We start from the raw sequence: 23,342 nt of genomic DNA on the forward strand, positions 1-23,342 counted from the left end.
AATACTGTACTGATATAGACTATGTTTAATTACCTACAATATAATTTCAAATAGGCAATTCTAAATGCAGATTCCTTATGTCTGAACCTGTGCTCCCTTTCCTTTACAAAGGAGAGTATTGGGTTGTAGGTTTGGGGAGCAGGGCACTGATAAAAGAAAAAAGGAGAGTTTCTAGTTTTGAGGTGGGGGAAAACCGAAAACCTTCATGAATGGCCTGGTTCTTATTACAGATCACAGATAGACATGTTTTGATCCAAATCATAGTGCTGTCAAGAAATAGCTACTTTATACATATAGAAGCTTTGCTTTAAAAATTATTCACAAAACAAAATAAGAAATAGAATAATTACTGATTCATACATAATATGAAACTTCTTTTCCTGGCCTGTGTTTCAGATTAACATGCCAAAATCCTGAGGTTCAAAACTCCACTTAAATAAAGCCCTGTGGACTTTCAGGAATGTCCTTGGCATAAGGTTTAATAAAATATTTTGAGCTGCATATCTATCTGAATTTAATTAATTGTGGATAGTTGAATGGCAGTATAGCTGGTTTGCAAATTGCTTAGCACAGACTGATATTAAAGTTACATTGTCAGCTTCCACCACAGTGCCAAGAAAGCAGGATGGCAGACTGCAGAGGGAGTGCAGTTGTACTGAATGGGTGCAGATCAAAGTCATCAAAGAGAATCACTGTCCTCTTCCTTCACCTCCACAACCATTTGGAACCAGGGAGCCCTTGCAGCTCGCATCTGCCTGGCAATTCCCAGGCTGTGCAACGGAGGGCAGGGGAAGGTGTAAGACATGTCCGTACCCATAGTTCGAGCTTGGGTTTGGCTGGAGGAGCCAAGGCAGCGGCAGCAGCAGGCTTTGGATTCACAGGAACATGACGGAGGCATCTCCTGCTCCTGCAGCCATGCGTTCCGGCCGCCTGCAAGGGGCAGTGAATAGAAGGCAGGAATGTAGCATGGCCCTAGGAGGGGCAGACAGCTTGGAGCAGAGGCGGTGAAGAGTGGTGTGGTGCATGGCCCATGTGCCGTTAGGGGTTCTTGCCTGTGAGAGCAGCATTTCTGGATGTGCCTCGTCAAAGATCATGCTTCTGCAGCTCAGATGAGCCCCTTCTTTTTTACTGTCTCATGACAGTGCTGAGGCTTTTTAGACTTAATCTTTCACCCTGGGACTAGTAAGCGTAGCTGTTTTTCTCCTTAATAAGCCCAGTTAAGTCAGAAACATTCCTGACTGGGCTCTGAGAAATAGGAAATAACACCAATCTAGCCCTGAGGTCACCAGGACCTGAGGCCCAGCTAAAGCTGTAGAGGACCATTAGAGGTCATAGACACATATGGATTTGTACCAGGTGATAATGAGGTCCAGTGGCTCCAGTACAATCTAATCCTTAAGCAAGACTATCCTTGTAGAAAAAACCCTTTCCAAACAGTCTGTTACCTCAGCAGCTGAAGGATTGGATGATACTAAGGATCTAGAAAATGCATACTTATGTGGCCTCATATATTCACATGACCTTATATATTTATACGGCCTGCCATCCACAACTCTGAACTTTGTTTCACTCCTAGCCTTGCTCACCAGTCACCAGTAAAAATATACACACCCTTTAGTGTTGAACTGCTAATGAGAGTTAGTGGTCTTTCTTTTTTAAAAAAATGAAATGGATGAGACTTGTTAACATATTTATAAGTATGCACTGGGTTTAATTCCATGTTGGAATAACTAGTGTAAACAGACCACAGCCTGAAGTATTTTAATTTGTGTGTTTAAAGTTACACTTACTGTGTCTGTAAGTTGGATTTTTGGAAATGGAAGATTTAATGCTGGAACACTTCCCTAAAAATAAATATTTGGGGCCCAATAACTTATTAAAAACAGGACGCTACTTTAATAATTTTAGTAAACTGAGTGCCTAAAGAAATTTATTTGTTGTACCACGCGAAATGGTTGAGGGAACCATGTATCTGGATAACGAATACCGATTTAAAAGCTGTGCAATTATGAAACCATGATATCCCCACAGGTCTGAACTCATTACCCAAAACATTGAAAATAACCATTTTGTTTTATAAGCGTAAGAATGCACTCTAGGGTGTAGTTCATACAGTGTACACACTTATTGAATGCTTGAAGCATTTAGCTTTTCACCTATTTCTTCGCAGCATATTTGAAGCATATGTATATAAGAAGCATGCAGTTTTTCAAACATCATTTGTGTGCCATCGGTGCAGTTGTCATTTCATTTTTGCACCTACCAAGTGCAATATTAGTAATGATTTCAGATTCAGGCATGCTGAGAAGCATTTTGATTTGCGTGTCCATTTCCTGGCTCATCAACCCATTCTGCAGGCTCCGAGTTTTTTCTCTGTCACACACCAAAAGGCTGGGTCACCAACCACAATTGGATTGCTTTCTAGCACCGATGCCAAGTGTTTCCCAGCTCTTCTCAGTTGGCCGATTTCATCTTGCATGGAACGAACTCGGGGGTACATGCCCTTGCTCCGCACCTCCCGCAGCACTTTGTTTCTCACCTAGCTAGCGTTTTCTCAGTAAGATCAGGTCTGCTGGTTAAAGCAGGGCACTGTAGTTGCCAGCAGCAAGTCAACACAGTGGTATCTGAAACATTGCAGTCATTCTCTGTGGTGTGCCCAGTGTGCCTGTCCAGCCACTGCTGGGAAAGGCTGCCTGCGGTGGTATTCATTCAGGCAGCTCCCTAGAAACCTTTCAGCATCCAAGTGCCTGCAGTACCATGCGGGAGGCGCTTCATAATGCTCAGTGTCTCTGTACCCAGTCTGCATGAAGCTTTATGCTGCTATTGTCTGCTTTTGTCAATTCATCTGATTACTACGTTCAACCTCTCAAAATTTTTACTTATTTCTCTCTTTTCTCCTTTCCCTCCCTACTTTCTTGGCACGACACTGTGAGCAACTCATCTTTCAATCGATCCAAGCAATTGCCCTAAGCTGGTGATTACAGGGTGGTTTTGCTTGTTGCATGTGCTGTGTCTTCACTGACTGTTTCTTTCACCTCCTCTGTTGCTATTTGTTTGGCATGACTCGATCAGAGAACCGGCATGGGCAGCCAACAATTTAAATAACAGTCAAGGGGAGCCTTGCTTTTTGGATAGGTTTTGTTTTATTTAGGTCATTCTGCACTTGACAGTGCTCAAATGTGGGGAAAATGATAACGTGCTCAAATTTTTTTGATTCACTTTTTCCATTCCCATCATACCTAGCCTTTCTGAGGCAGCAATAAGAAATATATAGAAAATATAACCTTTTTATGATCATATCTATCACATAAATCAATATACTATATAGTATGTGTACATTTATGTAGGTGTGCACCACCTATGTCCTTCATATAGGTATATGTTGCCTGTATCTCTCTATGGTTAGGAGATTTGGGGAAGAAGCCATTGAATTCTTGGCTGGAGCAGAGGAATGTTATGGTTTCATGTTGTTCATATTTTTGCATTTTTGTGACTCAGATAAAAGCTCAGCATGTTGCAATCTGACTTGAACAAAGTCAGGAAAAGCTCTGTCAAGCATTCTGTGAAAAGGAGATTTTGTAAGCCTGAGTGCCAATGATTAGATACTTTTCAACACTTTGTTTTCTTTCAGAGATTAAACCAAGGCTTCCAGAAAAGTATTCTGCTCATGGACCTCAGATTGTCGGTATTCATCGAGTCTATATTCAGACAAGACAAGAGAAGCGCATTAATTTTACCATAGGAAGCCGAGCCTACTTACTTCCAAAAACATCTGTTGTAATTAAGTGCCCTGTACGAAGGTTCCAGAAATCACTTATCCGGTGGGAGAAAGATGGACAGCACTTACAAAACTCTAAAAGACTTGGCATCACAAAGTCAGGCTCGCTGAAAATACATAGCCTTGAAGCTACTGACATCGGTGTGTACCGGTGTATTGCAGGCTCTGTGCATGAAACATTTGTACTCAAACTCATTGGTACTGACAACAGATTGATAGAACCACCAAATCTTAGAAAACAGGCCAGTGAGACCAGTAACACAGATCACAATGAAGCTAACAGCTTTGGGGCCAAATGGCATAAAATGAGTAAAATGTGGCAGATGTGGAGTAAGAAGAATGAGCTCTACCTGGGTGACAGGCAAGTAAACGATCAGCCATTTCTGCGAAATCTCGAAGCCTTTGGGAGTAATTCAGCAGAAGACTTCAGCTCTCGTGAGTTCAAGAACAAACGACTGGAGGCAGCAGTTCTCCAAGGCGCCTACAGCATGGACACGGTGCAGTTTGAAGAACTGATACGGAACATGAGTCAGCTCATTGAGACTGGAGAAGTCGATGATGACTTGGCATCCCAGGTCATTTATCAATTAGTTGCTGAATTATCTAGGCCTCCACAACCAACTACTGAAAAATGGAAGGGGGCCCAGGATGAGAAACTTGCCTCAAAACTCACAGGCAAATCACCAAATGAATCTGAACGTTTCAGCACAAAAACTGTAGATAAGTTAATGTTTGACCAGAAGGTTCCAGTTATTATGAGGCAAAAGGAATTTCCTCGAGTTTCCTTCAACAAAACAGTCACTGTACGAATTGGAAATACAGTTTTTCTGACCAAGAATACTCATGCTGTCAATCTACTGTGTGAAACAGCTGGTATTAGTGAAGTGAAATATACTTGGACAAAAGATGGCGAGGCATTAAAAGCCTCTGAGAAGTAAGTAAATATCTTCTCTTATATTTTTGAATGATTTATTCTGTTGCTATCAACTGTAAAAATCCACCCTGCTGGGCAATATTAAAACATACGGTTGTAAAAACGAGATAAGCATGAACACTGTGCCTTCCATCTTTTTATTTAAGTAATTTACTTTTTTTTTTTTTTTCCTTCAAGTGTCTGTCACGTCGTTTGGCTTTACTAACATCCCACTGTATTATGTCCATTTCCACGATATTATGTGGGAGGACTGACATTTTTAACTAGATGAGGTGTTTTGGATGTCCTAACTGAATTTTGTAATCCGCCTCAACCATTTCAGCTGCATCAGAAAATGAACAAATACTTAAATTAAGAAGCCTGTTGGATTCTATCAGATACCAAATATAGTGGGAACACATTAAAAACTTCCATCACAGTATAGAAGAAAATGGGTCTTAGTTCTTACTCATTTTAAGGAGGGAAAATATTAACTGGTACCCTCACCATCTTTCAACACAATATATCTTTAGGTATAACTTCAATTTAGAAAGAATGAGCTTTTATGGATTATTTTCTTTACAATACTTTAGAATTTACAAATATTTCTGTTGAGGACAGTGGAATACAAAATAATAAAAGACTTGTATTACCGTCACTCTTGAGAACTGTACCTGAAGAACAAGTACAGCAAGTGTATGTAATACTCAGATATTTGCTCAAGACTGAGCAAATACTTTTACTTCATTGCTGATAAATTAGAAGCTCACCTGATAATATTAACAACAGCTTCGTGTGTGAACCTCTTAGAATTGTAGCTAGCTCTTGAGCAATGAAAAAAATGATTCTGAAATGATAAAGGTGTTTTATGGATATTTCTCAACATACTTAACTGATTAACCACACTGCCAAGAAAAATGTACTTCTACAGGGCTTTCAATTAAAGCAAAGACACCAGAAGTAAGCCATTTTAGAAAGTGCAGATGTTTTTGGAGCCATGGAGCTCCCACCAGTTATGTCACATTTTTTGGACATGATGGTGCTTTGTTTATTCACAAGTATCTGTTTGAGTCCTAATGTCTGCTTTCACAAATTGCCTTTGTTTTAGCCCAGACTAATATTCTTGCACTTAAGGGATATATTGGCAAAGTTGGTTCTTTCCTATTTTTTTCACAGTAAGGTTTCTTAGACACAAATCCATATATATGTGTGCGTACTCAAAAGCCAGTGACATTAATACCGTTGCATCTGAGAAAGAATGTGAGGTGGTAAATGGGCTGCTGATCTGCTGGGTTTGTAGGAGAAGGCTGTACTTGAGCCATGCATGAACATGTCCTCATGTGGCAGGCAAGGGGTTCAGGACACCTGCGGGCTTTTGGTGGAAGACTTTAGCTTTAACGATGATAATATTAAAAAAGCAATACAAAACAAAAAACCCTGCAGTAATTTGGAAGTCGGATGAGACCATACATTTGTGAATTCCCCAATCCTGCTGAAAACCAAACTTGCTCTGGAGAGATGCATTTCATGTTAAGCCTAATACTTCCCATTGTGCTAGTCTGATTTATTCGTGCTGCTGTTCCTGAGGGATTCTGGTTTGCAGTAGCAAACTCGCTGTCCTCCAAAGGGCTGCAACTAGGACACAGCTTTGTAGAAGAAAGATATCTGAAGAATCTTCCATGCACGTATCCCTTAGCACTCACTTTTTGTCACCGCGGAGGAGGCAGAACTGTTCCTACATGCACTGGTCTAGTTTTTGCTGCTGTACCTGTAACTCTTGCAAGAAGATTCAGCTGGGTGTATGCCCCAGGGTCATAACCCTTATCTTTCCTTGAACATTCTGCAGGGTGAACCTGGACACCATTGGAAAAGTGCAGATTCAGAATCCTACTCAAAAAGAGCTTGGTACATATGGATGCCTGGTTGTTAATGACTTTGGTTTTGATATGGAAACATCATTGCTATTGCGTGCAGGTAAGACTGTAGAATCAGGCATGTGTTTTGGGTTTTGTGTTGTTGGTTTGTTGTTTGGTTGTGGGTTTTTTTAATATATAAGCACCCAGACCCACTCCAATGTGAAACAGTGTATTTTGTCACAATCCGTGAAACTCTGCCTGATTTAATAGGAGGCAATAAGATGGTCTTGTTGCTCTAAAACCACAGCAGGTGTGAACCCAGTCTGCTGGTATCTACCCCACTTGTATTTTCTGGCTGATGCCGTACAAACTGAATTCTGTTCAAAACATGATGATTTTAAATACAGGATCTATATTTAAAAGTCAAATAAAGCTTTTAAAACTGATTATCCCTTTAATTTCAAAGAGATTCCTGTCATCTTGTCCTCTGTGTTAAATGTTACAAATCTGGAAGCCAGCAGTCTCGCAGCAGTTGTTGGAGGTACAATCGTGGCAAGAATTGGAGCAAATATTATGGTTGAATGCCCAGTGAAAGGTAAGCAAGAGCTGTACTGAGGTTCCTTGTAATGTTGGAATCAAAATTTTACCTGACATCTTGAAAGAAATTACCAGTGAAGGCAGAAAATAATCGATTAGTAACTTTTTATTAGGCAGGTCACCCACACCAGTCCTATTTCTTTTCTGTCTGTCACTTTAATTTGCACACACACGTATATGTTCAAATAGACTTTCCTTTAAAAGTACTTTTCTTTCCATGAAGTGGTCTGAGGCTCCGCTACAGACCCTAAAGCCAACCAGAGTGAATGACTGTCTTGCTGCAATAGCAAGCATGGCCAGCTGAGTTGCTCATCAGAGAACTTTCCTTATCCCTATTTGAGATGCACATATGTCTAGACTATTGTTAAAACCGAAAATGAAATCTCCAGCCATAGCTTAATAGAACTTTAAACCTGACAGTGAAGTAAACTTACCTTTTAGAGCCATCAGTCTGCAGCTGCAGTAAGGAAACAAAGAAAAGTGCCGAGCCATGAGAGCATATAGATATTTTCTAGCTCAACATCTGTGGAGCAGCGTTAATGTTAATCAGAAGCTACGTGCATTAAGCAGTTCACTGATTCATTTTGTTCTCTAGTCCTTTGTTGGAAAGGCAGAGCCTTTCTTTTTAATCAGCATCTCCGTCTGCTAAGTTTAAATTGTAAGATTTAACTCACAGCGGCAATATTCTGTCAAATATTTAATAAGCTACCGTGAGCCTTTTGTGCCTTGTTGAAGAAGATGTATGAAAGTGCTAATAATGGTGAACACTGCAAGTGAGAGCAGAGAGAGACTTCAGAGGAGTCAGTGTGCCATTCATGTTGCTGGGGGTGTGCGTATCAGAAGGAGTGTTGATACTGAACCAGAGTAGTGATAGAAATATATATATGCAAATAGTTCTGCATACAATAGTGGCGCCAGGCTGACATATATTAGGACATGTGGCTCTGCTATTCACTGTTGTACCAAGGCTAATTCTTTGATGAAGTAATATTTTCCAGCTATAGTTTGGCAACTCTGTGTATAACTGACCTACATCTCAAATTCAGCAGAGAGTTAATGTCACACTGTTAATATTAATATTGTTAGGATGGGTAAGCCGTTAGCAATTTAAATATAAATTAATATTTTCACAGGGGACTGTAGATTTCCAAATGCTTTAGAATTGTGTATAGCTATGAGCCAAACTTTAGTTATGCTAAGGCACCAATGTTGACTTAAAAAATGATTTATCTAATTGCTTGATTTCCTGTGATTGCCAAGGAAGTAAGTATTACTGTTTGTGAATAAAATAGAGCTTGTAAGTCTTAAAATGTCACTAAGCCTAGAAGCAGAACAACTTCTGCAGTGATGTAAGCAGAGTTTTTCTGTTCTGCTTTCCTTAATGAAAAGTAATAAACCACTAACTTCAGAAGATTGAATGTAATAGCACTTTATGCTAACATTTGTCTAATAGATGGGACCAAAAATATGTCCATTTGCAGTGTAGTAGTATGCAAACTTTGTTGAGAATGCTGATAAAACATCATGTGAATTATCAGACAAGCAAGAGTTTGAATCAAAAAAAAAAAAAAACCACAACCTAAAAGTATTTGTAACTTTTATACTCTAAATCTGTTCCTACAAACAGGCCATGTGAGTCTGCAAAAGTCCTTTTCTCCTCATCAGGCATGTTGATTTAGAGTAATAATCTCTTGCCTTCTTGGAGTAATAGCCCACTGCAAATCCTTACAACTAATATCTAGTCAAAATGCCCATGGATAGTGACCAAATGTGACTGTCTATTAGCTGAGGATCTCTTAGAATGAACTGTAAAAGTAATTTTAAGAGAGCCCTTCTTTTAGTGTCAGGTCTGGAGTACCTTTTTCTCAGTGCCCTTCCTCCTGCATGCTCGTAAAGAAGGGTGTTTTCATTGGGCCTGTCCTAAGTGAAGTATTACTAGATAAGATTCTGTGTGTTCTTCGTGTTCTGCTACATACTTATCATCCAGGATCCTTCTACACAGAGGTTACTCATGCAGATTTCTCAGTGGCATCAAGCAGATACATCTGATCTATTGGACTCCCAGTAGCCCACAAAATAGTCCTCCATAAGAAGAACCATCTGATAAATAAGGTGTCTGTGTATGTGAAAAACATTAGTGCCATGCCACTAAGAGAAATCTTAAATTACTTTTAAATTTCTTGGCTGCAATGACTTATGTGTTTTTTTTCTGTAAGCTGAATAATCTATAATACTTTCTTATAGTTGTTCAAACTGTAATTTTCTCTGTGAGTAAATCTGTAAATTTATTGTTTCTATCTGTAGAGAATAGGTATATTGAGTTCTCCCTTTTTTGTTAAGCAGTGCAAAGGTCTATTCAGGAGTTTTCTGAAATACATACAAAAAGTGTGCGCCTATGCAAAATAGTAAATTAACAATTCGTTTAGGGAAGAATATCATGCCATAGAGCAGAACTTCAGCTGGAAGTTGGAGCAACCTACCCAACAGTCTGACAAAGACAGTTGTGAAGGGTAGAGAGGAGGTGATGTTGTAAAGAGATACTTTCCAGCTTCCTCTGCTGGCTGGCTAATGGCTGCACAATACACCTCTTAATTATCCAAGGCCTAAAGAAAACCAAATATATTCTAGTTAAGGGGCCCTGGGTTCATTAGGGCATGTTACACAGGACAGCTTGTTTGATGGTTTTAACGGAAAGGACTTGAAGTTTAATATAACATGCAGTATTAGCCAGGTGACTACAGGGTTTTTTCATTTTTGGGGTTTTTTTTTGTTTGGTTTGTTTTTTGGTTTTGGTTTTTTGGTTGTTTTTTTTTTTTGGGGGGGGGGGGAAGTTGTTGTTACTGATTTGGTTCTTTTTGTGCTTTTGAAAGTCTTCCTTGCACACTCCAAAAATTACATTCGGATTGAAAAAAACCTTTAAAGTGCTAAAGAGCATTCTATAAATAGAAGCTCAAAGAACAGTTTGTTAGCTAAACTGCTGAAGCTAATAGCATTGAGTTCCTTTCTCTTTTTAATTTTATAACAAAACTATTTTTCCACTAATTATAATAAACTCACTTTTATAGCTCCCACATGAGCATATGCTAGAAGATATTCATAACATTCTGGATAGATTCATATTCCATTCTTACAGCCAAGAGCTTTTCAATCAACACACATGGTATAAATATCAATACTGATTGCTCCAAATTGCTCTTGGATAACATTTATTGTATTTGCAGAAAAGATCGTCTTGTGATTATTACTAAAATAAACTAAAACTGTCAGACTCCATTTATTGTGAAACCTTGAAAGTTCTAAGTTGAATGGGGGGGGGGGGGGAAGAAATTACATCTAAAATGTGCATTGTCTGCCACCTCCTGGTAACAGAGTAGAAGGGAAATAGACTGCACTGAGATTGGGTATATTATATATACATTATATTGCATCTCTGAGTATTTTGGCACAGAGGCTTTTAAAAGTAGAAACCCTGTCTTCATCCACATTCTTAATTCCTGTGCATATATTTTGGCTCTCTAAAAATAAAATATTGATAAGACACTCGTGAGAAATACGCAGTGCCTGTTGAAGGGTCATCTTTTTGCACGTACGCTTCACAGAGATGGACCAGCTACTTGCTGTCAGTATTGGAACTTGAAACGGGTCCAGACAAATCAAGAACTTTATTTTCCATCTGTTCCTTCATTTACGTGCCCTACTCCAAATGTAACTTTGATGCTGTTCTTTGTCTTCTATGCTAAACCCCTCAGAAGACATCTCAGTGAAGAAAATTAGCAATTTAATACATAGGATTCTGGCTTTTAATTTCTTTTAGGGTTTTTTTTGTGTGTTCTTCTAAAAGGTATTAATAATGGATTTCAAAGATATTAAGGGGTAAGTACAGACTTATTTTACGAGGAAGGAATGACACTATAATTAGTATAATAAATGCAAAATCTTTTGATCTTACACTTCTTTTTACTTTAAGTGCATCTACATTAGAGTTTTTGTTTGGATCAGGCATAAGCGGGGAGGACTGAAAGATGTACTTGAAAAGCTTAATTGTGCTTTGCTTTGTGTCTTGCAACAGTCTGGGAACCTGAAAAATTAATCCCTTTGGATGTAACTAAGCTGAAAGGTGTGCCTGGGGACCATACCCATTACTTTCCAAACGCTAATGGGCAGTAAGTCCAAGGGTCCAGGCAAGATTCACCAAGTAGTCCAAAGCGACCCTCATCCAAGCACACATCTCGTGTGTTTTGGGATCTTGGTACCTACTCTGCCTCTTTAAAAGCATGTTCCTGATGCCATGCGCTACTTGCTAATGTAAATACAGCTTACAGAGTTCCTTTGGGGAAAACCCCATAAACCAGAATGGTTTACACTATTGCTTTTTTGGGTGTTTCTCCTTTTCTCTCCCAGCTTTCCTTATTGAAGCAGGGGTTTCCTTCAAATTCAGGAAGGGCAAGATGGATTGTGTTAAAGGAAGGTAAAATCTAAAAAACTCTGTTGAGAGTTCTTCAAATGGTCAGCAGACAGGTGGGTATTCCCTTGATACTTCCTACTTCAATTTGCAAAAAGCTGTCAGGAACTTCCCCAGGTAAACTTTAACTAATTCTCATAGTATAACAGAAGAGGTTAGCACACTGGGGCTAGTACCTGATCAAATGATCAGAAAGAACAAGTGTTCAGATTTTAGTGGAGAGAGGTTACCAGCAGGGTTCCCCAAGACTCGGTTCTGGGATTTGTGATGTTCAACATTTCCATAAAAGTTCTGAAAAAAATGTGAACAGTTAGTTGACTAAAGGTATAAAGAATCAGGATTTATAAAGGCTAATCAGGTCTAAAAGTCTCTGCAAAGAGTTGCATCAGGATCATACAAATAATGTTTAATAGCTAAATGAGGGCAAAGGATGGTCATAATTTATATTTGCAGAATAAATGTCCACATAAAACAAATAACCTTAAGTATAGGCATGTGCACATGGCTGTACCTGAATGACTGCTGCTCAGAGAAAGATTTGCGGAGGCGTGCTGGTTAGTTCTGTGGGAACACCAGCACACATACTGGGTGGTGTCTGTAAAGGCACATCAAAACTTACGGCAGAGGAATGGACAGCACAATAGAAAATACAAATTGGCTGTTGCTTAAAGCTGTGGTGAATCCTGTTTGGAACTTGCTAATCTCATCTCAAAAAGGATACAGTAGTGATAGGAAAGGTGGAGAGGAGAGCAATATTAGAGGAAACAAGCATGACGGCCGAAGTGCTGCTTCTGCTTCTGGAAGCTAGGAAAGTATACTGAGGAAGGGTGATTCAATCGATGCCGTGATTTTAGTGGTCTCCCTACACCTCCCCACGTGCCCAACATTGGACACAAAGTGCTGAGTTAAACGGACTTCAGGTCTGACTAAGAATGGCGACTCCGATGTAGTTCTTTGATTTCTGATAAAACTAGATTTTCCAAGTCCCTGCGTATGTGTATCTACTTTATGATCCTAAATGTCTGGGTCCTTGGTGATATAGCACGGCTGTTCAGTACAGTGGAAGTATAATTACTAACCAGTTGGGCAAACCAGTCTCTGGTAACAGTGCTGAACTGTAGAATTGCCCTAATGAACCCCAACCAAGTCTCTGTTGGGGGCTGACTACAGAATTCAGTCTAACAGTCATTTCTGAGTTCATACGTAACTCAGAGCCTCTCATTGACTTGCCTACACATAGCTGCCTGATTTTACATGCCTGATTTTGAAAAATATTAGCCGTAAACTTCTGCAGCTGGAAAAAAGATCGTGTTCTCTTTGAGCTGACAGCCAGAGAACTAAACAGGACCCAATAGAGCTGTAGCAAGAGTGGGATGGGAAGGGGTCTTGCTTCAGGAACTCCTCTAAGGAGGCCAGCAGATGTCAGTAAGTATGTCTAAATCCTGCCAGATGTTGCTACCACCTAGGAAGAGGGGCTGTTGCATGGCTGGTAGGAAGAGGCAGAGGTAATGGCTTTGAAAGCTTGCAAGAGAATGAGGCAGTGTCAGAGGGCAGGCTGGAGGATCATACCAAGTGCCAAAATGTCTCATGCTGGCTCTCTGTCCAAGGCTATTATGCCTGGTAAAGTTGGCAAGATCCATGCAGGTAACCTCAGTAGCAGCATGGCTTAGGGTTTTTAGGGTTTGCTAGAAGTTAAGCATAATTTGGGTGAATGTAAAGGCAGTTTGCGACTTCTGCTGGAGAAGATATGAAGATGTATCAATCAAAGAAATTGCACTGTTATGCTAAATCCACTGTAGGTGTTAGTGAGCCTAGAATAAATAATAATCAGATTGCATTCATTGTGTATATTACTGACCCAGAATCATTTCCTCTGAAAGATGACATAGAATTTAGCCTCTAAAGTTAGGTAAACTTTTAGTGAAGTGCAGCAAAATGTGATTTGTGCCAGCACAGTCCTGCCTTGCTCTTGAATGGGAAATACAGAATACTTTATGAGATTCTACATAGCTGGGGGAAAAAATTTCTGAAGACATATCCAATGTTTTAGAGCAACTAGTTAGTAGGCCAAGATTTTTTATGGTGTGTAATATTTCATAGGGCTTTCAAGGTTGGAGGAAATTTGTTTTTGAACACTGAATATTTTAAGGGCACCCTATAGTGCAGATTCCTTTTTTTTTCCTTTTTTTTTTTTTTTTGCTGTTTTTTAAACACATGTTTCACAGTCCCATCCGGAGCTGGAGGTTTTTTTCCATAACATTTGCTGTCCCAGGGCCATTCATGGTGGAAAATGACTTTTTTCATGGAACATTGAGTATTTTAGAGCTGCTCCAGTGCTAGTGGAAAATAACCTGTGTTTGAGGTCAGAAAAATAGATTAAACTGATTTTAAGTTTTATAGCCACTTCAGTCTATAGTAGAAATTTTTAACATCAGAGGATTTAGATCCATTGCAAGAGTAAGACTCTGATTTTTAAGGTTTTTCTAAGACTAAGAAGGCTTGAGGTTTTGTTCATGAAGGACAGTTACAGCTATCCTTAATTTTAAGCATGTGTTTAATCGCATTCGCTAATAGAGATGGATTTAATCCTGTGCATAAGCGCTTTCCTGACTCGGAGCCATAGGATAAGATTGACTGATTCTGCTGGCAGCTGATGTCAGTGATGGATCTCCCATTTGAATCACGGGGATCTAAATTGCACTCGGGGATTCTGAACCTTTGGCAGTTTGGGTGAGTTGATACCTTTGGGCTCATCCTCAGCTGCATCTGCAGGGAGGTGGGGTATCGAGGAAACAAAGGTGGCTGCAGGCCATTCTCTTACCTCTTCCCCTTTTTGTACTGGCTGTGGATCAAACCAGGAATTCTTCAGCTTGAAAGTAATATTTTCTTGGGTGTAGATAGGGAACGACTTCCTTCCAGGATTACAAACTGGAAGATTTACTTTTTTTCCTGAAGAGAAAGTCTAGGAAATGATTCCCAGAGTGATTTGTTGTCTTCTGATGGGTACAGAAAGGCAGCCATTCTGTAGAAGCAGCTTATGTAGATGTGTTAAATTTGGACAGTAAGCTGAAAGGAAAGACACATCTTAAAACCGTTTGGGAAAGAACAAATGACAACAGTAGAGATTTCTTTGAGTCAGAACAGAGGGCAGAGAATTATAGTGGCAAGGAGGAAATATTTTTAAAACTCAATGTAATTAGCTTTTAAACATCTCTGTAATAGTCTTGCTTCAAATCTATAATGGAAAAGACTCTTGAAGACTGTGAATGTTATTGTGTCCATGTAAAGTCCCTAAGTAAATCAACCTTTATGTAAAGGAGAGTCAAGCATCTGCAGTTAAAATTCAACCTTGTGCACAGGATGAACCCTTCCATGAAGTCATAGAGAGATGTCCTAAAGCTTAAGTATAATTTCAGCTCCTTTAAGGAGAAAAAAAAAAAAAGAAGAAGAAAACAACAACACCTTGTGTTTGGCTTATTTTTGCTTAGTTTATTTTCTCCTTGGATAAGAAAACAATACTTAAAACTTTTACAGTTTTGTTTACATGAACACTAAGAGGTGAAGTGCAGGTTTTAGGCCTTAACTATTTGCCTAGGGGAAAAAAAAAAAAAGCAGCTTTTCTTGCATTTTGATGGTATGCTTGAACTCTGTCCTGCAGACAGTGCTACTGTAAGTCTTGTCAAGAGAGGAACGTGGGAATTGTATACTTTGCCTGCTTTCTCACAAGAACTGATAGATGAGACTTGGTGTGCAGTGCTGCAGACCAGTAGGGAAGAAAAATCTTATCTCAACAGCAGTAAATATAATCTAATTTCTAAAGGAGAAGCATAAAAAAATCAGCATGATGGAAGCTTTATCACCTGCAGTGTGCAAATGGTGACTGCACGCTGGGGTTATGTGCTATGTTATGCAAAGAAGTTTTATGCAAAGCACTGTTAAGCACAGACACTATTAAAAAGGTAAATACACACCTAAAAATAGGGATTTTTAGCCTCCTCCAACAGTGTAAGAGTTTTTCCTGATAGGAATTCCAGAAATGACAGTATATGAAAGAACTCAGGGTCTCTCATAGGAGTTATGGCAGAAAAGAATTTTTCACTGGCAATATGAATATACAGATAAACTGAAGCTCTCCAGAAGAGTTTGAAATGTACACACTGCTTTGCCGAAGAACGCAGAGGAGCTGGACTAAAAGAGATGTCTTTTTCTCCTGCTTAATTTCTTGTATCCGTTTATAGGGTGTCTATCAGCAGATGTGGTAGTACCACACAAAAAACCAGTTTCTGGCCAGATTCTCTGCTGCACCTCTCTGAATGTACAACTCTTTATAGCGGATTTGTGCTCGCCAGTTTTCCCCTGAAAGGCAGGGCTAGACGCACTGATTCCTAGTGTACAGCTGTGTCCTGGCAGCAGATTGTGCAGACACCCAACTGCCTCTTCTCCCCCGCCCCCCCTCCTCCCTTCGTGCGATATTCCAGCCTGTAACAGGTTCCTGAACTCTGCTCTGAAAGGTATCTTCCTTTTGCCCTTAGCTCAGGGCTCAAGCTGAGGATTTGCCTTAATACTCCTGATGGCGACCTAACCAAAAGCCCAGGAAAAAGGTCACGGAGGGAACTTGCTTTCAAATACCAGTTGTTCTTAAGCAGATGGTCCAATATCTACCAGGCTCACTTGGATAGTGAATTGGTTTCCACATAGCACAAAGTTTGGGGAAAGAAAAGGAACGTGCATGAAATGCAAAAAGCTGAAGGGTCCTCAAAACGTTTGTGAAGAGGCCAGCTCAGAGGGACTCAGCATACAGTTCACATAAAAATAATTTACTTTTAGAAAAAAAAATCTTACTTCATAGTAGTTTTGGGGTAAAATACAATGAAGGAATGTTGTGATTATCTCCACTACTATTTTCAACTCAAACAGGTCACGTTTATGGATGCGCTCTGAAGGTATCTAGATAACATTGTTTTAAAATGATAGTGTGCGATAATCACGTATAATAGTGTTGTTTTTTCCATGATGTATTTAACTGATGGTTTTTCATGGATTTCTGCCCCCCTCCCCTTATCTGTAAGTGACAGCACCTCTAAGATTGCTTGGATAGATTCATTGTCATTTCAGTTGGAGTGGCTGCTGGACTGCCATGCAGGGCTCTGTCCACACTTCTGCTCCTTAGACCTGGAATTTATGTTTGTGTATTCACGCCATTCTCTTGAGAAATGGTCTGATTTACTTGTGCGTGTGGTATTGCTTGTTTCCGCTAAAGAGAAATGTATACAGCTCTTTGGAGAAAGAAAGAGGAATCATTTGCTGTAACTTAAATTGAGTTTAAGGTGTGTGACAGATACCCAATTTTGAACTTAAAATGAGAGGCAAAGCTGTTCTGCAGATTTCTTCTGCAAACTGAGCTCCAGGCCAGGTTTTAAAAGGCTCTGCATGTCTCTGAATGAGACATGGGTAGAAGAGTACAGACATGGCAATTTTTCCGGGATAAACTCTAGGATACAAACCAACTTTGGAAGAAAGAAATACTTAAGTTAAATCCCAGGGATGAGGTACATTTCTGAATGACGTGGTGAGAGCAGAGGGAGGACTGTATCGTGAGACGATACTGGGCTGAAGTTTGATAGAGGCTCGGGTTAAAAGCTTAAATTTAAACCTTTCCAAACATTTTTGTGTTTTGTGGAATTTTACATAAAATCTTTTGACTTCGGTCCCATCTCAACCGTGCTGCTTCTGGCTTATTTTTGGCTCTGATCAGTCTGCTGGATTTTGGTGCCAGTGAGGGTAGTCTGGCTGCAAACCTCTAGGCCTCAGATTAAACCAGCTCAGCATCCTCACAGCACCTCCTCAGCCCATCTGTATAGTAAGCATATACGCCTGAATGGCCATGGAAAGTACACTCTAAAGGAAAAATATGTCTGAGAATGATACACTTTAGCCAGAAAGCTGGGGTAAAATGGAAAAAAGACCCTTAAAGCAAGACTTCATCCTAATTCCAAAAGGATTTTTCAAAGTGGCATAAAGATTCCTCTGGAAACTTGAAAAACAGCAGGGTTTTTTTGACCTTTGTGCACTCTGCAGATCTGCACTTTGTTTTACGCAGTTTTGTTCAGTAAAACACAATTTCATGAGTTTAAAAGCACTGAACAGCTGCTAAATTGTCTAGAATAAAATCTGTGATTATGCCGAAGAGTGTTTCTCTCCACTGTCTTTCTAGACAAAATGGTTGGGGGAACTTTTTCCTTTAGTGTAATAGCAAGTTCCAAAAAATATGTCTGGTTCCTATTACAGTAAAGGAAAAATTTGAGGTGTGCATTGGAAGTGCTAAGCCAGTGATTGAAATGTTAAAGTTGTTCCTAAAGGCTATTCCACATCATGAAGACATCATCTGTAAAGTAATACTGCACAATGATCTGTGAAGAGAGGAGACTGAATTAGCATTCAATATGGCTGAAACTTCCAAGTGTCCCACATTCGGGTCAGCTTCTTTAGCAGAACCTCTTTTGGTAGTCCTCAGTGAGCACTGATCAGTATGTTTAGCAAAAAAAGAGTTAGGTGAAAGACAGTTTAACCGCTCTGACTTGTCTAGTGCCCTGCACCTTTGTGCTCCTTCGTGGCTCCTCACCGTGCCGTGTACTTTAGGCTTACCCAGTGATTTATCTGGGATTTTGGAGCTCTGAAAGAGCGCTTCTGCTGCTGCAGCTCAAGCAGAGCACAAGCAATGAAGTGTCTGATTTGCCAGCTTGCAAAATCTCTTCTTAAAGGCCAATGGTTGAAGAAAATGGAACAGTAGAAGTCCTCCCACGGAGGTGTACTGTGACAGCAGAAAAATCATCTAATTAAAAATAAATGTCCAAAGTCATTAAATGATTAAAATTTAGAATGACAAGTTATCTGCAAATGCTGAGATTCTCAGAGTTCAAGCGTTACGGTAGGAATGATGATAGACCTTTGGGTCTCTGTAACATGATAAATGAGATTGCTTAACAACTGAGCTCCTTGTTTAGTTGTTAATAGCTTTGTTCTTTTTCCTTCACCCACGTTGTTACAAGCTGTACATATGACATCTGCAACTTGGAGAAGTTTACAGAAGTTTTTTTGGCAGAAATTGGCCACATGGATTTTCTAATCTAATTGATACATAGATCTTTATTATTTTTTTTTAATGAAAAATATTTTGCCTCCATTTCTTTTTTTTTTCTTCTTTTTTTCGCATTTTAATCAGAAATTGAATATTTTTTCCTTGCTTCATATATTCTGGGATGCAGGTTGAATGAAAAGATGCTATGCAGATCTTTACATCAGCTGGTCCTGATCGGGATTAATGGTCTCACATCTTTCAGTAGCAAGACACATGAGCACGTTGCTTATGTAGGACTGGTGGCAGTTTCTAAAGCTGTTCTGAGAGCTTGCCTTACAGTGCTTAACCTTTAACCTAGGTGGGATGCTTAATTTTTGATAGGGCTTACAACTAACAAGTTTTGTTGTGAGTGGAGAAACTACTTATTTTGCTGCAATGTTGTTTGGTTTATGCTACCTGTGACATGACAAAGGAACTTAGGATTCTTGGATGTTATAGTAGCAGTTAACAGTATAAACCCTATGGTTTATCTCTCACAATGAATGATTTAATTATTTGCATTTTAAAGGTGTTCCCCAACCAAATGTAACATGGTTCAAGATGAAGGATATTCCACAAAGCAATTCTTTCCTGGTTTTGAATGGCTCTTTATTTCTGAGGAATGTTTCCTATGAAGATGCAGGAACATACATTTGCAGAGCAAATAACGTTCTCGGAAAAGCTGAAGCTGCATCTCTTCTCCACTTAACTGGTAAGTGCTAAATGAGAATTCCTGACTGATAACAACAGTGAGCTACTTTGATTATGAAGTTTAACCAATAAAATAGTTGGAGGGATATTTAACGCTATATTACGAACTTGGAATTTTCAATTGTATCTGACTCCCTGGGATGTGTTCTCTATTTTGTGTTTCCTGTAATACTGTATCTAGGTACAGATGGTTTGACTTGTGACTTCTTCAAAAGTTGTTCCATCTTCTTGCTTCCAGGCAACAAATATCTGCCCTTAGAGGCAGGAGACACATTAGAAGACTAAATCCACTGTAATATTGCATTGTTCCTAGTGCTTTTATCTAGGGAAATGCAGCAGGCTTGAGTTATTCAGAAAATCTGCAGGGAAATGCAGGGAAATGAAAGCAAAGGCTGGTTTTGGCTTTGTTGTGGGTTTGTTGGTTTTTTTTTTATTATTATTATAGAGGCCAATAAAACTTAGGGACATGGAAAACAAAAAATTCTGAATATGAACTGCTAAGTCTCAGAATAGAAAATGTAAAGAAAAACTCCATTGAAATGACTCTATTGTAAGTAGATTAATAATGTTATACTGTATAATACGATCATGCCTGGCAAATAGCTCCAATAAATGGATCATTCAGCTCTCGAGGTTAACTTTCTCACCACTTTGCTGTATGAAGTACAACGCAGTTACACATGGCCAATCCTGTTACAAAGGCTTCTTTCTTTGGCACACACGTGTAAGGCAGCTTAGAGTTGTTTGGATCTGTTGGCCAAGGAAGACGTACCAAAGACATAATAGGAGTCTCTGTGTCAGGATGAGTGTAGACTGGAGCTCCCTTCTTGGTTTCAGTTTTCGTGGAGAACATCAAAACTTCACATGTTCCAGAGAGGAATATTATTATAATGATGTGACTGGGAGGACTGCTCACAAGAGTCTGAACTTCATTTCTATTCCTCGTCATATGACGTTAGTTTAATTAAATCTTGAGTGGAGAGGAGAGGGCCAAATGCTGCAATTTTTTGGCTGTGCCGAAACTGCAATGAAATGGGATGACTCCTGGTGTCAGAACTTGCTGATTGCCCTGACTCAATGTTGTCTGAAGCAACATCACGTCAGCCTTTTGGACTTCACTACAGCAATTACTGCCTGACCTGGGGCAGTCAAGCAGCAGAGCAAAATCTGTGCAGCCTTTCTAATACAGGTTCCTAAGGACTGACAGGGCAACCAGCCTTCTGCCTGTGTGGCACTGGCCTCACAGGTTCTGCGGAACCTCTTTTGTCCCAGTGTTTACAGAGACAAGCAGGAGGCTTTGCACAGGCATTCCATACTGAGGAAAAATGTTGAACATAAAATGACCCACAGAATTTAGAATATAGCAAAAGATTTAAACCGTTCTGGAAGAATCATAGGTATTATGCAGATTCATTAAAGCAGAAATGTTGACTAAGTGGCAAGAACTGTGTGTTATTGACAGATTGCCCACAGTTTTGGCAGTTATTCTGTCTGGCATATGATAAAAAGGAGGCGTTGCTATAGTGACAGGCATATGATTCTGCATACATTATGCTATCTCTATGCATAATGAGATTTTAAAAGATTTTCTTCTTTTTTCTGCTGTAGCACTCTGTCATAATTGCACATAATGGACCAGAGGAATTGGCCTGATTCTACTGAGAGAATTATTTTTCTTAAAATTTCTGTATGTGAATGACTGGTAATGAAATAATAAATAACATTGTCACAAGAAACAAGAAATACATCATACATCCTGTAAATCTTGTTTTTACACTAAGTGTTACAGGCTTGTTTTTCTAATAAATAATATTCAATAAATTTGAATAAATTAGAAACTTGCATAAACATCATAAATAATTTCTGCATTTCCCTGTTTACAGATCTGAAGTATATTTGTTAGACAAACAATTTGACTACATAAATCCAGTTAATCCTAACAAATTCCGAAGCGCCATTACCTTTCTGATTCATAACTAGCATGTGGGATAATTTCATACAAATTTTGTATTAACATCATGATTTAAATTGTGCTAAGAAGATATCTTATGCATTGTGTTACAGAACAAAGACTTACAGGGAATAATACTCTGTTATCAAAGGGAAGCAGAAGAAAGCGTGTCCTAATGGCATCAGGAATTGGTACAAATGTCAGTGTGGTGCCTGGAGATCCACTAAGAATAGGTATGTTGTATTTTCTGGTTTGTCATTTAAATTGTATTATTTATTCATTTCATTAAAATGGAGGGAGCCCCATGGAGAAAAATGAGTGTTATTCTGAAGAGTCTTGGTTTGGTGACATTCTGGATTTCCTAACCATATCTCAGCTTTCTGCTTTCATGGAGGGACCCTCAGAGTAAGAAACACAATTATTTTTTGATTCAGTTTTTCAAAAAATGTTTTTAAATGGTGACCCTTTAGGCATCATCTAGGTGACTCACCATGAGACTAAAGCTGCGTAATTTCTCTTTGAGCTTTGGTTGAAAATGATGGGAGGGGATTCAGCTGGGCTCTAGGACAGTTTATTTTTCTGTCTAAAATGAATACCTCTGTTTCCATCCCTGCTTGTGCCTGTGTTTGACACCTTTCCAAAACAGATAGAAACACTTTCATTAAAAACCTGTTTGCATGTTGCAGAGTGTGGGATGAAATCTTCATTCCTTTGAAATGATTATTCCCCCCACCCATTTTGTTCATATAGAAGTTAAGTTTGTAAGAACTTATTGAAAGGGAAAATATAAAGAGCTGTGGTAAGTATACATCAGCTTACACAGCTGATACCCCTCAAGGGGCAGTCAGGATTTTGAGCTGTAGCTTGGACTTCAGCGAATATATGCATGTTCTTGTTTTTATTTAGACTGGCAAGGTCTTTTACGTGGAATCATGCAGTCATACATGCTTTGTACAAACCTTTCAATGTGTTTAGAAAAACCTGCTAACGTGCTGCTGATTTTTAGGTTGCCCAGTGCTGCCCAGCCACAGAAATACAGTTCACTGGCTTTTTGGAGATAGTCCAGTTGAAGAAGTTAAGACCTTGGAATACCGAACCCTGGTTGGGGGTCGTATCCTAGAGGTGAACACCAGCTCTGGTCAATTTGCTGGACAATTCCAATGTTGGACTTCAGCTAGTGCAAAACCAATGTCAGTTTGGGTAAATGTCAAGAAGGAAGGTTTGTTGAAAATTATATGACAAATTCTTAAATTTTAAAATATTTTCTTTCACTCTGTAAAGACTTTCTTGCAACCTAACGTGCTTTTATACATAGAAAGTAATTCATAAATACATGTTTCACTTCACATACGTGACTAGTCCCATTTAAATCAATAGGCAGAGTTGGAAATCAGTATCCTCAGAGTTGGAAATGAGAGTTAATGTGTATTCAAATGTCATGTGGGGGTTCTCATTTCTTACCTGTGTAGCTGGGAAGCTGCAAGAATGTTGCCTGATTCAGTGTCTTGCTCCTTAGAGTTTTAAATCAGGCAGGTTTTTTCAACTTCCCCCTCAACGTACCATACAAACTGCTGCCATGACAGCCCGCCAAACTGAAACAAAACTGACTTTGAGGTCATCTTTGGAAATACATTAATTCTAATCATCATAATTTTAACACAATTGTCATATTCCAGTGTCATTACGATGATATGGTAGCCACCCTTAAACACATCAATGTATTACGGCACACTGCACACTCATCTATTTCAATGTTAAGTTTTCAAGAACGCTTTGCAGTGTTCTCCAATGTAATGTGCTTGCACAAAACTGCATTTCTGTTAGTAGGTTATAAAACGTGCAGCTGAGGATTATAGATGAATTCAACAAGGATCCTACATACGGACCAGCAGGGCAATAGGCTGTATCTGCGAACATTTTATAAAGTTTTAAAAATTTGAACTGCTTTAGAAATTAA

At 39.2% G+C, this 23,342-nt stretch overlaps 1 protein-coding gene across 4 annotated transcripts in view; it reads left to right on the forward strand.

The window, feature by feature from the left end:
- Positions 1 to 23,342, forward strand: part of ADAMTSL3 (ADAMTS like 3) — a 195,280-nt gene that overhangs the window by 154,853 nt on the left and 17,085 nt on the right. For all 4 annotated transcript variants that reach the window (XM_080396390.1, XM_080396392.1, XM_080396391.1 and 1 more), the window contains exons 21-26: positions 3,632 to 4,712; positions 6,538 to 6,665; positions 7,014 to 7,142; positions 19,253 to 19,435; positions 21,499 to 21,618; positions 22,392 to 22,604. In XM_080396390.1, the coding sequence (XP_080252516.1) occupies positions 3,632 to 4,712; positions 6,538 to 6,665; positions 7,014 to 7,142; positions 19,253 to 19,435; positions 21,499 to 21,618; positions 22,392 to 22,604 (1,854 nt within the window). The remainder of the gene's footprint in view (positions 1 to 3,631; positions 4,713 to 6,537; positions 6,666 to 7,013; positions 7,143 to 19,252; positions 19,436 to 21,498; positions 21,619 to 22,391; positions 22,605 to 23,342) is intronic.

The sequence above is a fragment of the Falco punctatus genome, assembly GCF_963210335.1.
Source record: "Falco punctatus genome assembly, chromosome: 7".
NCBI lineage: Eukaryota > Metazoa > Chordata > Aves > Falconiformes > Falconidae > Falco > Falco punctatus.